General features: G+C 34.6%; 1 protein-coding gene across 2 annotated transcripts; it reads right to left on the bottom strand.

Annotated features, from left to right (window-relative positions):
• Positions 1-370: 370 nt before the first annotated feature.
• LOC132279716 (probable cyclic nucleotide-gated ion channel 5) lies at positions 371-14,904 on the bottom strand. 2 transcript variants are annotated; one of them, XM_059781750.1, is made up of 8 exons: positions 14,699-14,904; positions 12,454-12,540; positions 9,944-10,529; positions 7,695-7,907; positions 6,407-6,711; positions 3,111-3,222; positions 2,091-2,327; positions 371-1,206 (listed from the first exon to the last, which is right to left on the bottom strand). In XM_059781750.1, the coding sequence occupies exons 2-8, from the start codon at positions 12,510-12,512 to the stop codon at positions 511-513; spliced, it is 2,208 nt and encodes a 735-aa protein (XP_059637733.1). In that variant the 5' UTR covers positions 12,513-12,540; positions 14,699-14,904; the 3' UTR covers positions 371-510. The 2 variants fall into 2 exon arrangements, with proteins under 2 accessions (XP_059637733.1, XP_059637734.1); XM_059781751.1 differs by lacking the exon at positions 9,944-10,529.
• Positions 14,905-16,174: the final 1,270 nt, after the last annotated feature.

The raw sequence follows: 16,174 nt of genomic DNA, 5'->3' as shown, positions 1-16,174 counted from the left end.
GTCTGCACATAGAACAACTCAATATGGATCGACGTTTTGTTATACATAAATCAATACACGTTGTTCTCGAATGTGGAGCGCGTATACTGTTGCTTTTATAGTGAAGCCATGAGAGTTCATTGCCTGTCTAGGACCATTACACAAATCATTCTATCAATTGTGGAAATGTATGTGGAACATTTCGTAGCATACTAACTGGCTTAATCATTATGTTTTTGTTGGGTAGACACTTTTTTCCACGGGAAATATTAAACATGAACCGAACATGAAATTCCTAACAACTAAATAATGATGTCAAATGTCATGAAATTGTTCCGTGGTATCTAAATTTGATAGTTCTAAAGAGCTCTGTAGTTGACACAAAGCAAGATGGAAACGTAAGCTTGCACATAAAGCAATACTACTCACAACTTTGATCCATGTATTGTGTGGTACATTGTGTTGGCCCTTACGAGCAAGTAAAATCAGTAGTACAGTGATACCAAATTTTAAAGTAGTAATTAGACACAATTAATCAGCATCAGCAGTGAAATCGGGTTCTGGGGGCTTCTGTAGTTTCACCAGTTCTCTAGCACTCTTAAGATTCCGATTCCTATGAACTCCACGAAGAGCATTTGCTGCAAATCTAGACGCTAAGAAGGTGGCACCAAGGCTATATGACCCCCCACCAGAATTGTTGCTGGCCCCGGCCAATCCTTCTGCTTCTTCTTCTTCCTTTCGGCGAAGTTCCATAATCTTCCTTTTAGAATATCGGCGCCATGCCGCTTGGATAAAACAAGCAGCCCATGTCCTCCACTGCTGTGAATAAAAACGGAAGGTGTGCTGAACCTGTCGACTGTGGAGGCGCCTGAACTGACTGGCAACAAATTTCAATTCTTCAGCTATTAAGGCAAAAGCCTCCACTTCTGTCAAAGCCTTCACAGTACGAGTAGAAGATGGTAGGTTAGCACCAGATTTGGGGTCCAGTGCCCAGGTAAGAAGCTCCTCTCCACAAAAATCCCCTTCTTTCAGCAAACTGCGGTTGAAAAACCCACTTCTACCACCGTCAGTGGTTACACTCTCAAGACGACCACGTATAATGAAGAGCATCTCGTCAACTGGATCTCCTTCTCGAACTATATAAGTATTCTCCGTGTATAAACACGGTTTCAGCCGCTCACAAATGGCATCAAGCAACCTTTCATCCATATTCTCAAACAAAGGAACCTGCAAAACCACCAAGATATTGATCAACAATAGAGGAATTGATAGGACTCCAAATTTATTGATTAAAGTTGCCTGGGAAAGCCAAATGGTACGGGATCCCATGAGAGGCGGGGGAAACCATTATTCTACAGTTAAAAGAAATTAATGTATGAGAAAAGACAGATGTTAACCAGAAAATGCCAAAAACAGCACAAGGAAAAGTTTATAAATTGGATGGTCCAGAATATTCCGATTAAGTTTTCACAAGGCATGCATCTCCATGACATAATGACAGCTTTCGGATTATTTACCATTAAAAAATCAATCAGGAATAGGAGACTTAGCGACGCACTGGTCAAATGAGGAAGACTAGTTATCATAGTCTTCAGAGATGCAGAGGGCAACCAAAACTAACATGTGATGAGGTCATTAAAAATTATTTTAAAAAATTACATATCATAGGTGAAATGGCATATAATAGAAATGATTGAGGAAAGATAATTCATATGGCTAACCCCATTCATATGGGATTATAAGGCAAGGATGATAATGATGATGAAATCAATAAGAAAAAATCTAAATATATCTTGATCCAGACTGCTTTGGACAAGCAAAAATTAGGAATATTCAATAATAAATGAACATGGGAAAAGTGATCATTCCTCTCCTCCCGTGTGTTAGTGATGTCAGTAGTAAAAGTGGAGAAGTACACGTACCTTAAATAGTATGAGAATTTCGCAAATCCACCCTCTTAAGTTTCACATTATTTGTATATATTTCAAAATTTGGGTTGTACATGCTCAGATCAAAAGTTGCATATTATATTGTTTCAGCAAATATGTCAAGTTAGAACATACTAACTAGTAACCAAGAAGGTACTAAGAATAAGAAAGAAGAAGAATTACCCTCTTCACCAAGGCCAGACAAAGATGACGCTTTATGTCCCTTCTGAGATCCTTTGGCAGACTCTGAACCAAGTTCTCTTCATCCACTCCACGTGTTTCCAACCACTTGTACTGATCATATCGTCTAACCCTTTCCCGCAGATCTTGTGGCAGCAAGCGATGATGCATCCACTGCTCTGAATCCCGCCTTTTGACTCTCATCTCCTCCAGCCGAATAGTAAGAGATTGAAGATATGTCTGTCACAATAGCAAAAACGCCAAAGATGCGAGCAATAAGACTCTTGTCATTTTGATACTTAAAGTTGCTACTTTCTCCATGGAAAGAAATTAAAAAGAAACATATAATTAATGTTGTTTGCAAGGTCCACTGCCATGAGGTTCACCTTCACCATCCGCAGATAAACATAAAAAGATTCCATGGTCAAAGTTTAAGTTTGCAGTCATGTGTCTAATTCATATATTGGTTCAATTTTATTTTTATTGTTTCTTTTGGCCTTCAATCATATGCAGTTCCTTTCAGACTCTCTAAAAACAATATTCACAAGTTAACATCTTAAACCATATCAATTCAGGCTTTAGAATCCAGTAAGGGCCGAAAGTTAATGCCCGGGCTAACCACCAGCTTCATCTAATAGTCTCTCCAATATGGGGGAGGCGAAGCAGAGTTGAGGTGATGAGTAAAGATATCTGAAATTTTTAATAATTAAATTTAACAGCTGAACCATATAATAAAAAATAATAATAATAATAAATAAATAAATAAAACAACGATCATTTCAATAATTTCAGGAAGTAAAATTAATTTGCAGGTATGGACATCAGTCAGAGATTGATGTTCAAAAGGTATGAACCACCTTATGTTATGCACGCTGATGCTGCCATGAGTTTCTCATCAGCAGGGATCTATACTAAACTTGGAGGATTACTCTCCAAATACAAAAATTATAAAATAAGATGCAACTTCGCTCAAAAAGCTTTAACAACTAAACAGTCTTCAGAAGAAAGAAAGTTCTAATTTACCTGCATGTTGCCAATCAATAAAGCAAAAAGAATGAGCCCAAATATTGCTAGAGCTATGGAAAATATAGACTCTCCAGGATAGGTGCTGGTTTGAAGTCCCTGACCTAGTGTACTGCATAAGGCAAAAGAAAATATAGTTAACCGGTGATTGTTCAATATTTAAACACGTCAAACATTATAATTTTAATTATCATTGTATTCATAAATAAATCAGCTAATAATTGCTTCACAATACTACATCAATATCTGCTAGATATGAAGGTAGGAAATCTACAAAACACGGTAATTAACATTTCTATGGTTTAACAAACATTCAACACAAAAGTAAAAGCTTATATTAGCAACGATAGGTTGATGATACCACCGGGCCCAGGTGTTATACCCTCCACTCCCCAAAGGGGAGGTGAGGGTTCTAGCCCCATAGTCGATATTTGTGAGGGTGTGTGAGTATTTTAACTAACCAAAAAAAAAAAAAAAAAGGATAGGTCGATGTTTTATGCATGTTTGAGTTGATAACCTGAAATCTTACGGGTATGTTCTGAATTATTAGTAAACAACAGGTTGCAGTATGAAATGTCTTAAGTTAAGCATCCGAAAAAGACAGAAGGACTATGAAATGTCTTAGGTTAAGCAATAAAAATTGAGGGTGGATCCATCACGAATTTGAGACAGATATTGTGAAAACTATCATCATTTTTCTAATACAACATAGAAAAGGGCCATTGCTTGATGCAGTAGTCGTGCTCACATGTTCAAATCCTATGAGCAGTCCCTCACAGCACCTTGATTTACAGAAACCACATTAGGACCAACTTTCAAGCATGAAGCAGGATAGAGCATGAATTAGACACGCCCTTGTGATCCAGGCACTTGCACCTGCAACCTTAGATTATGGAGTCGTCAACACATCAATATCATATGACCGGAGTAGACTGATACCACAAGGCGAGGATCAACCAGCGCCCAACAAATTATCAAATAAAAAGAGCATTACGCAGAGACAAAATTAGACTTTGGCATTGTCTATACAGAGTAGTTGATCCCATACTCTAAGTCAAGACCTCCCACTTGCCAGTTCGACTTCTACCATTATACGAGGCAACAGTTATCAACAGATTATAGAATATTGGTACAAATATAAGAATACCCTTCTAAAGACAACTATACTAACTAAAAAAACTTGTCATTAATATCCATAGAGAGGCCATAAAGATGAAACTTAAGTTCTCAAATAAACTAAATTTTAAAAGAACCAAGCATCTAAATTATTTTGAATAATAAAAATTACATTATGAAGTGGGTAAATTACAAACACCTCTAAACTATGCCCATTTCCACTTATTTCCTACGGATTATTACCAGTGAACTAGTTCGACAAACTGAACCCCAAATTATTAGGTTGGAAGTTGGAAAACATTAATTAAAAATATTGCATGTTTTTCCTTGTGGATTTAACACGCCCTTTTCTCTCTTTGAACTCCAGAACCATCTTTCATCTAAATCAAACCAACACCACCATCATCTCCACAATTGGCACCCCTTAACCTACCTCCACCATCTAACATCATAAGTTCATAACCACCATAACCAGCCCATGCACCAACTCAGAGCCGCAAAAATATTGTCCTGCTCTTTGCAATCTGCTTCCTTTTTCTCTCATTCAACTCCCATTTTTCTAAGCTCCTGTGTTTGTTTGCCCCAAATCCAATTACCCCAAAACCAATTACCCGTATAAAAAAATATGACATGTTAGACTCATACATACAGAGAGATTAAACTAAAATCAAACAACACCCATGTCGCTAGTATTCTTAAGAGCACCAAAGAAAATATTATAAGTTCAATTCCAGTTATTTCGATCTCTACAATGGAATTTAAACCAAAAAGTTCTTACATACTTCCCCCCGCAGGGGGCAACTGAGTTGACATGCACCAGTTGAACTTAGAAGCTATTCTCCACTTACCAAATCCTTGGTTGCTTTGGTCACTAGCACAAAACATAACTCAACACAGTGCACACTCTTCCCCACCTGATACAAGAAATAAACAAATTGGGCCCCAACAGGACCACAGAACTCAACCCAAATACCATATCGTACCTCAGCCACAAGCAGAACCAGAGCTGTTTAAACCTTTCATCTATGATTCTAATGGCAAAATCATTCCAATCCCTTCATATGCATAAACAGTCACATTCAAGCCGTAGGAAAATATAGAGAATCCTCCAAATGTATGAAAACCATGTTTCTGCTTTAAAAAAACGTCTTTGCCTTAACCACAACCCACTCTGCTATTGACTGTATTGGCCAAAATGCTTCGAGGTGCAACAGAATTAAATTTAATCTCAATTGGAAAGTACAAAAAAATCAGAGACCAAAAGTTTTGGTTAAGATTGGTCAAAGAAGAATAGTGTAATAAATGAGGCTGCGGATGAAGAAGTCAAGATTGTGCTTGGTTTAAGTGTGGACAGAAATTGAGAAGAACAAGATGGGTTTGGTCTGTTATAATAGGTGGGGAAGGCAATAGTAACAGGAAGGGAGGTGGAAATCAGAGAATGAGAGAGAAACAAAGATAAGCAAGGTCTATCAAGCTTATGATTTATAGTTCAAGAAGTCAATGGAGTGTAAGTCAATAAATAAATAAAATTAAATTAAAAAAACCACTTCAATATCATGTGCAAGTCAGATGATTAACTTCTCTTACTTTTCTTAATGGCAGACTAATGGAAGTGGCACTAATGCTAAAATATTTTTTTATGATAAGTAGCACTAATGCTAAAATATTAACCTGGAAGGGATTGCAGATTTGCAGTCAGGTTTTTTATTTCAAAAATTGAACTGAAAATGTGACATAGTTCAAGAGGTGTCCTTGTACCCTTATGGTAATGGCAGCTAAACCAACACAATCCATCTTACTTTATCTTTCTTTAATTTTAAGAACATATCTTTTGTCAAGATAGTTGGATATGTATAATGTGGGTGCATTTATAATAAAAATATCGAATTTTCCTTTACAATATAGCATTAATGTATTGAATGATTGCATTTCTACAATTTGCACTTTTCTAATCAATTGTTTATATCATATTCTTCAAATCCAAAAGTAAACCTTTGACTCCTCACTTGGTCATACCAATGGTTTTTCTTTTTTTTGGGGGGTTACATACCAAACTGACTCACAAAAAGGAGGGGATAAAAATGACAAACAGAAATCAGACAAGTCACAACTCAATTGAAAGAAGACACAAAATAAACAATTGAACAAAGTCTATCAAGTAACTAGAAACCATATTTTACCTCAAATTCTGCAGCCCCCACCACAGACAATAACAATACTTAGAAAGGAACTTGCTGGATGACACAATGCCAGATGACAAAGCCTGTTTGAAGATTCCAAAATCAAATGGCGGATTATCACCTTCTACAGAGCAAGCTGAATTAAGAACTGAATCACTGATGTTGTGCCAGGCATCAAAACCTGTCATGTCCTGCTTGCCACAATACAAGAAATTTGTCTCGCATGCCGTGTTGTTATTGCAAGCTTTCTGCCAGCATGTATCATTACGTTCTGCGGATAATAGGTACCAGAAAGCCCCAACTATCTGCAAAGGATCAACCAGAAGAAAGAAATGTGTCATTTGGAAGAAGAAAAGGAAATAGCAGAACAAAACAGACCAAAGCAAGTGAAAATTTAATAGAGGACCAAAGCTATATCACGGGCATAACTTGGAGCTTTACCCCAAACCCCAAAAGAACATAATCATTTTAGACTCAAAAAATTCTAGACATCAGGGGCGAGTAATGTTCTACTGGTCATTCATGGGGCAGCTTAAAGCCTCACCCTGAACCCCCAAATTAAATCTAGACCAAACTGAAATTTTAGGTCTTAGAGGATTATAGAGCTGCTTCCTTGCTAGCACAATTAATAGAAAGGTAAAGAGGGAAGGAAAACAAACTCCAAGTGATCCGTATCAATCTGGAAAATGTACTTAATAAGATCTCTATCTATAAAAAATTGGTGGCATTTAGAAAAGAAAAGGGGTTCAAATTAATTTATCAGCATGACAAACACATGTATGGTATGACTGTTGCTAAAGTCAACTGAAAGGCAAGTCAGTTTCCAACAATTGCGGGCTCATATCAACTGTCACTACTAAGGAGATTTACGCTCCCAAGAAGGATCTGCAAAATTGTAATTGCAGACCACCAGCAACACCTACATAGAAAATTCACTACAATAACATGTCCCAATAAATTTTATTTTTGGCATATTTAATTTGACAAAAGCACAACGGAACAAGCAGTTAGAAGTCTTGCCATCTGCCTACTATAGCAAAAAAACAATAAACAAGCAGATATCATAGAATCTCTGAAATCTTCATATATTGCTACGATACCAAGGCATTTACGAAAGACACCAGTTAAAAGTTCCATCCAAGATAAGGTTAAAGGTAAGGCTCATGCACACAGCACACAAACGTATATTACTTGAGCAAGAAAGCTTAAGATAAAACAGCATCGACAAGAATTGGGGTACATGATCTCACACAGCGAAAATGGCCAACCATCTTAAACAGTAACTTACATGACTGGCCAGCATGTACAATAGCAGATAGTAGACAGCTCCAGCCCATGCAGTTTCAGCAAAGACGCCCGCAGTCCTTTTCAGTTCTGAAGTTAAAGGTAAGATTCGGACAAATCGAGGAATATACTGAAGCAAGACAATAAAAAGCAATGCTTGTTTTGTAGCCAGTACATCTGAGCCTTTCGATCTCTGTAGAAATCTCCATACGACAATCTGCACAAATTGAAAAAAAACTGAAAAACTATTCCAACACTGGCATACATCCTAAAAAATCAGCCACTAATCAGTGACAATATTAACTAAACTAAATTAACATATATTTTCGACAACATTCACCAGAGTTTGCATTGTCGAGTAGCAATTAAATAGACCCCAATATTTATCAATGAAGCAATACAACAGAACATGTATCTATCTGTTAATGTAATATTTTCTATCTAAAAATCCTTAACCAAAGCATGCAGAATTACTTCCGGTTAACTCAATTATCAGGGACCACTCTTGATAATGGCCTTTTAATTATTAGAGGGGTATGGGTATGCCTCTCTTTCCTTTGTACTATATTTATAAAATCTTGACACCATTTAGGAAAAAAATAATTATAATTGCCAACTTCATTAGGATGGTTGTGTTGTAATGCAGATAGATAGCAATCAGATATCTAAAACACCAAAATTTCTTCTGCCCCAGAGTTATTCCTGTTAAAATGTATATTGGTTCATGAAACGTTACGATATTATTTCCTGCTAAAGAAATTTAAGATTGAAGAAAAACCAATGGCACCAGTGAACACACATACAGTCAGGCCTAAAGAAAATAATAAAGGAAATGATTGATATAATTTAATTGAGAATTAGAAGCATCTACAATATAAATAAATATACTTCTTCAAACTGTCTGCCTAAACAATCATAAAGTACAATGGCGAAAGGTAATTTTTTGTTTAACAAAAATCTCTCTAATGGTCTTTTTTACTTGGTTAAAGAAAAGATGAAGCGTGTGGCCTAGCCAATACAAATTCAAGAAATCACTGGAGAAAGATGGAGCCAGGAATCAATAGGCTAATCTACACTCACACACACACACAAATATAAATATATATATATAAGGAATCTTTATAATTGCAAAAATACTAAAAGAGAATGTGATAGATATGATATTAGTATAGTCAGACGAGATATGTGCACCCTCTACATCGTGGATACCTACTTGAGGAACACACTGTAATATTTTGGGAGTGCAGGACACTAATCCCAGTACTAGTTAGATACACCCTGCATGTATCTTAAAATTCAACCATTAACAATTTGAACACATCGAGAAATGCCTAGGAAATACCTGATATGTTTTAATTTAAATACAACAAGGTCTGAAACATGTTTTAGAAAATGGGGGTTTATTGAGAAGTAATTGAAGTCATGGATGTGTGGACTGTTCAAAGTCTTCCCATCCGGCTTATTTGCATAGGAGATATCATTTACTTGAAACTGCTCGTTCTCAATGCTTGAGCGTGCGCGCGCACACACACACACACGGAGAGAGAGAGGAGGAGGAACCCCTGGCTTATACTGTATGATATTCTTTAGCAAATAAGTTGACAGCCAGCACCACTCAAGTTGCAGACGGAATATCTTATTCATGATAGCATTTCTAATGATTCTTTTGGAAAGTTGTTGGGAGATATCATGTGTACACCGACTCCACTCCCATTGGTGCTCTATACTTTATATTAAATTTTATCCATCAAAAAAAGAAAAGTACATGTGATTATTGATCATAATGATTATGAGTCTAGAAATCTTCTATAGATTGATTGAGATGTAACAATTATACTAAATTGTGGAAATATATAAAGATTTTTATTCTATTTTTTTATTGGGTGATCCAGTCATGTCATATCCTTATCTAAAATGAGTGTGATACTACACTGGATATGGCTGCTGTAGAAATTTTAAGAAAATGAAAAGCCTGCTAAAGCAGATATCATAGTTAGTGGTGTGTTAAAAACGTCTACAGACAAAAAACTGTGGATAATTGTAAAAGAAACAATAAACAAAAATTATATACAAAAAAAGCATCAAAGGAAAAGGAATATTTCATGGTTCTAGTAGTAGAAAATAGAGTTGCATGTTCCAAAATGCCAATTTTAAAAAAACAAACATCTATTTGATTGTGAGAAACATTGAAACAAGGCTCATGACGCCTGAAATAGCAACAAACAAATGAACCAAGACAAAAATACCCCAAACCTGTGGCAGGGGAAGAACAGCAAGGAAATCGATGATAAAATAGCACCGCAAGTATCGCTTAGCTATTTGCCCAGGATCTATCACAAGTTCACCTCGTCCAAAAACCCGAGATGATGGGGCAATGTAGGCCGTCCGGAATTGGAGAACCATGTGAAGAAGATAGAAAGCATCAACGATTGTCCGCAGTGTTGTTGCTATGGTTGCTAACTTCCGATCTATCCCTAGACAATTTAATGATGGATCGAAAACTGGAAGATAGAAAAACAAAGGATCCACAGATACTGCCAGAATACATGATATGACAAAAAGTTTATTCCACAGTTGAAGGAATTTGTCTTGAGGATCAAATATTTTTTTCTCTGACACTTTAAGATCTTCAGGAAATACTGCCCGAGAAACCCCAAATCCAAGTGATCGACCAATCGACTTAAGTCCTTCAGATCCTTTTCTCACTCCTCTCTTAAAAGATTTAGATGGTGTATTAGCTGCATGACTGGCATGAGTTAGGCCCTCAATATTAAATCCACATTTGGTCATTCCGGATGAAGAAGATGGTGATGATAACCTAGAGTCCAAATCGTCCAACCTAAAAAATACAGAGACCAGCATACGCAAAATTAGAAGCCATCTCCTGAAGCACCCAAGGAAAGAGCCATCTACCATTGGAACCAACCAGAGATATTAAAGAACACATACATTCTGAAGCCTCTTTTTAAGATAAAATTATTGAAAAGTGGTAAGAAAATCAGAGTAAGAAATTTTCCTGCACAAAATGTCTACTCAGATGGCTGCCCTGGAAATGTACTTACATCATCGACGAGGCTTTAATTAAGCAAAGATATTCATGTCTAATTTCACACAGAAAGTCATAGATATCATTAAAGATAAGTGATTCAATAAAATTAAAATTCAGCAGCTTGAGCACACATTCAAATCCTTTGTGGAATTAGAAAAGTTTCCTCAAGATACATTAAATTTACATACATATATACATTCACCAACACTAGTTTGTGCGTATATAATATAAATATAGAGGCCATTTACATTATGAAAAGTTTGACATAAAATAATACAAAAAATCGTCAAAATTTGATAACTCATCACTATTAATTCCTTTTTTTTTTTCTTACTTGGTAATCACTATTAATTCCTTGCAATGGAACGTGGCCCAATTTTATGCCTTTAAATATTCACCAGGCAACTACCTGCGGGATGCATTACTTTTAAACCCTAAAAGTTTTAACACAGACTGATGCCCACCACTGGGATACTTGGCATGTAATTACTTTACCACAATAGAATAACTGTTTGGATACACTAGCACAGATGCTCAGCTACTTCAGTTGATTTAAGTATGGAACTTAAAGCTTATATAACTGAATTGAGTGAGTCAAAGATACATAAAGAAAATCTTAAACTGTTTTAGAATAAAAGGCCAGCATCACGAAAACAACAACAACAACAATAATAACAACGACAAAACATTAAGAAGGATATAAATGTGTTTAAAATTTTTTTAAAATTTGAAGCATTATTCACTATACCTTAAGTTTATAGGGAAAAGAGGTCAGAGTGGGCATCTATTTTTCCTCTTCTTCTTTATTCTTTCTTTTAAGAATGAAAAGGAAAGAGAATACACAATTATTCTCAGAAAGACCATTAATTTCCATAAGTGTTTAAAAGACTAGTAAGTCCACTTTCTGTGAACTATTCAAAAGTTTTGGCTCAAAGTTAGTGCTGTTGGTGGTACTAAGCCCACCTCGTAATTTTTTTTTAATTGAATATTTGTTTAACATACTAATTTAAGCCCTCCACCAATCGTGGGTAGGTGGAAGCTAAACTAGTATGTATCTCTATATGTATATATGTTTAAATATATATGTAATGAATAAAGAAAAACTAAAATTACAAGTTGCAAGTTATAGATGAATGTAATTGAATAAGGAAGCTCTGTTTTGATTGGAGCTCAAGAATCACAAGGATGCCAATGCCGTAATTTTTTTTTTTTTTGATAAGTGATAAAAGTGTAGAAGGTTTCAATTTATTAACTTGCATGGAATATTTTTGAAAAGGTAGATATATTGGTTTCGTTCAGAAACTTGAAAGAAGTTAATTTCGAGGGAAAGTACGACTAGTCCAAAATTTTAAGAAAAACACACCTCAAACATCGAACTTAGTGTGCATGGAAGATGTTTAATCCCACTCAATCAGATAACTCATTTCAGTTCAAAGAGACAACCTTTTTGTCAAATAAGATTAAGCTATTAACCATCAGAAGTGTGTACAAATTCCATCAACTTCAATCCTCTGCTCTTTCTGATAAGTCTTCATAAATGTCCTAATACTTTTTAGCAGGTAAAGAAATCAAATGAAATATAATAATAACTTTGGCCAAAGGAGCGAAATGTGGATTCAGTCCAAAAGGTAGAGGACTTGAAGAAAGTAAATTCATTAGAAAAAGAATTGAAAACAGTACATATAATCTCGATAAAATAATAAAAATACAGTACCTTACAAACTTTTCTCGCTGGCCATCCATAAAATGTAGCTTGGAACCACAGTCGAACATTTTGTACAAATAAGTACATAAATACCAGCTGCAGTCCAGCAGAAAAGTTGAAATTAAGTAATATTTTTTATATAAATATAGTCAACTTCACGGAACATAATCTAGTATTCTAAAGACAATGACATATTTTTATCAATAAAATAATAGAAAAGCTTTGATCTCTCTCTCGTTTTCCCTTCTCTCTTCTTTGTCACCGACTCACCGATGGAACTCGCATGAAAACTTTTTCCCTGCCCCATTCCCCTAATTTGGTTTCAAAATATATGTTTTCTTATCTTCCAGAATTCTAACGTGGGTTGCATTACATACCCCTTTAGTTTTCTGCACAGATAGTTTTCTGGCCACATAATCGACATTTGGAATTGCTTTATAAATTAATTAATAATGATTCATCTAAATTTGCTTCTGATTTATCACCGTAAATGTAGAATATTGTTTTCTACTTCTATCCACTAACAATAATTGGCTGATAGACTGGGAGGGTCAGGTGGTTTGTTGAAGCAAATCCTTAAAAAGGATTCTTAAAATATGATCGCATGTTTGTTGAAATTGATATTTTTCCAAAATCCTTTTACAAGTTCAAGCTTGCATGCAAAACCAATAATTAAATCCCTTCCTGGTCTATTTATTGTTCTAAACAAAGTATTATTACTTTGCTTCTTCATCAGAAGGTGTTATTCAATAACTTCATCATCCATTGCACATTGCAAAGAATTTTTTTTTTCATAAATGACAAAAACAATAATGCAAAATACGTTCTGTAATGCATCACATAATGGTTTCACTTCAGGCAGCTGTGTACTTATCTACACTTTCAATGGGCTATTACCTAGGGTAACAGAGGCAGTCCAAAAGCTTATAACTGGAATAATGAAGAAGAGCAGCTAAAACATGTCAAATTCAGCCCTAACTCTTACAGAAGAGTCCGAAAAGTTTTAAGTTTCTCTCATTGAAAAAGTGAACCAACCACTCAAATACGGAGGAAGTCCTACATTTGGGATGTCAAAGTTAAATAAAGAATGCACTACAACTGTAATGTATATGGAGATGCACATCTCAATTAGATCCCATACTTTTCATAATTCAGTTAACCCCCAAAAATCCAAAGTTAAATCTCAAAGAGATCCAAAATTATCACTTTCACATTTGTCATTTTCATTAGATGTTGGCAATTATGCTTCTGCTAGTTTGGGTTACCCTGGAACCTTATTGCATTTTATTGCGAATCATAAATGCCACAAGGCCCAAACAGGTGGGACAATCCAGGCAGACATAATAATGAATTTTTTTTGTTGCGATTTTCATTGTATAAACTTGAAATTACTTTTTTTTCTTTTTTGTCCTTTACCACTCATAGTAATATGATTAATATCTACTACCCATTTACTAATGCCTCTGTTCTGTAGAGTCTATTTTATATGGGAATTTTTTTATTTTTAATTTGGTAACGAAGAATCAACGCACCAGCTAGCCACTTTGGATTCTCGGTTGGTTTGCAAACTCTAGATATGTGCAATCACCCGCAAACCACACATATCATTTAAACCCGAGTGTGTGTGCCTAGTGAGGAGCAAACCTAGAGTGTCCAAGTTTACACACCCCATAAGACCCCTTATTCACTGGGCCACCCGAACCCAGGTTGGGAATTGGGAGTTGCGACTACTGTAACAAAACTGTCAACACTTTGATTGCAATGGTTGAAATCTCATAAATTACTACAAGAAGCCCAATTCAATCCATTGACCCACTTATAATCAAATTCAAACTCTTCTATAATTCAGGAAAAAAGGACAAATTATCTAATCAAACTTCTAATTAAGGCATTAGCACTGAACCCATAGCTTGTCAACATCAATTTTACAGTCACTGTGTGGCGTGAATTTCAAGTAGATGAACAGAAACAGCCAGTGATTATTACAAGAAATATAGTCGGTGTAAATTAGGACTTCACCAATTCAAATCTCGAATACCATATACTCATATAGAGTACCAAAATCCAATATCTTAAAAAAAATATCATAAGCGAATCTATCACGATTAGTAACAAATTGCAAAAAGAAATCTCATCATCCTACAATCACATAGATATATGCATATATGCTCATAACAAATCTATTTCTATTATGGTATATGTACACATGAGATTGGACTGCAGAGAGAATTGAAGATCAGAGAGAACAACTTACAGTGAAATTCTTCCGATTATATCATAACTTAAAACCTTGGAGTTAAATATAGACGAGAAGTGCTTAAGCACGACTGCAGGCGAGTTCTGCGAGGAGAGAGAGAAGAAGAAGAGAGAGGTGAAGAAGAAAAAGCTGAAACGAAGTCAAAAGATAACTCCTTCCCCACTTGAAACGAAGTGAGAGAATATGTGGAAAATGACTGCCTCCTCCCTCTCTAATTTCTCCCTTTTATTTGTTTATTTATTATTATTATTATTTAATTTTTGTAGGACTTTTTTGTTTTCCATTTTGGCCTATTCTTTTGTTTTTATTTTCTTTTCTTTTTTTTATTTTTTTATTTTCTATCATTTAAAAGAAAGGTCAAAAACAAAATACAATAAAATAGAAAGAATATTCGATCATGTATTGTCTGCACGACACGATTGTCTTCGTAGACGGCTAAGTGACGAAGATACATTTTAGCTTTATTGAAATTATTTTCACAAATTACAAAATTCAATCATCATCATCAACAACAAATTTTATTAAAATTTGTGCAAAAACATGCATTCAAAAATTTTCAAGTTAAGATATTAATTTTTAAATTTTTAAATAATTTTATAAATATAACATGTTTGTTTTGAAGTTTCAATGATATATAAAAATTAGATGTGTTGATTCCAGGCATCTAATTACTCTCTTGGACTATAATTTAAAAAAATATATAAATAAATAAAATGTCATAATCCAATTAAATATAAAAAATTGTAGTTTAATGGTATTTTGTTATATTTCAAAGTAAAAGGCCTGAGTACTTTTATTTATTTATTTCATTTTTTTTTAAGGCAAGTTAGAGGATATCGTGCAAGGTTCAAACACAACATGAGTTTCTAAACACTAAACACAAAGACCACTCAAATAATACAACACTTACAAAAGGTCGAGTATATAAGTCCAAACAAAGTAAGTGTACAAGTTAAAAAAATATTTCAAACACCTAAAACAAAATAAAAAAGAAAATTTCAACTTTGGTGAAAAATATTTTAAATAATCCAGGAAAAAAATATATTTAAAATAATGCATACAAATTTGTTACAAATTTGTTTGTGGTGTTCTCATATCACTTGTCATAGCATGTGATTCGCGATTTAACTCAAAAATTTAAATTATTAGATGATATTAACACTTAACTTTATATGTCCAAAACTCTATCCTAATATCACATAAAACTACCAAATACCAGTTCCTTTTCCAATAAATCACAACATTATGTATTAAACTTGTTTATCGTTAGAATTTACAAAAGAACCCCGCGTTGGCAAATGGCATAGATTATCCACAAAAATCATGAAAACTTAGATTAATTTTGTTTGTGTGGAATTACCTAACCTTTCAAAAAAATAAATAAATAAATAAATAAATAATGTTGTGATTTATTTAGTGAATAAATGTGCTTATTTTAGGATTGACTCAACAAATTAGAGAGAGAAAAATAGA

This window comes from Cornus florida, unplaced genomic scaffold (assembly GCF_030987335.1).
Source record: "Cornus florida cultivar Cherokee Brave unplaced genomic scaffold, ASM3098733v1 CherokeeBrave_3.0.0_Hap2_Chr10, whole genome shotgun sequence".
NCBI lineage: Eukaryota > Viridiplantae > Streptophyta > Magnoliopsida > Cornales > Cornaceae > Cornus > Cornus florida.
This window is presented reverse-complemented; position numbering and strand designations above follow the sequence as displayed.

What these genes read in the sequence shown, in the direction of transcription:
- LOC132279716 (XM_059781750.1), bottom strand. Translation starts at nt 12,512, where the DNA reads ATGTTCGACTGTGGTTCCAAGCTACATTTTATGGATGGCCAGCGAGAA. An exon ending in CAGCGAGAAAAGTTTGTAAG is followed by an intron (nt 10,530 to 12,453) that starts GTACTGTATTTT and finishes TGTATTTTTTAG; the next exon opens with GTTGGACGATTTGGACTCTA. An exon ending in GTCTGGCCTTGGTGAAGAGG is followed by an intron (nt 1,207 to 2,090) that starts GTAATTCTTCTT and finishes GTGGTTTTGCAG; the next exon opens with GTTCCTTTGTTTGAGAATAT.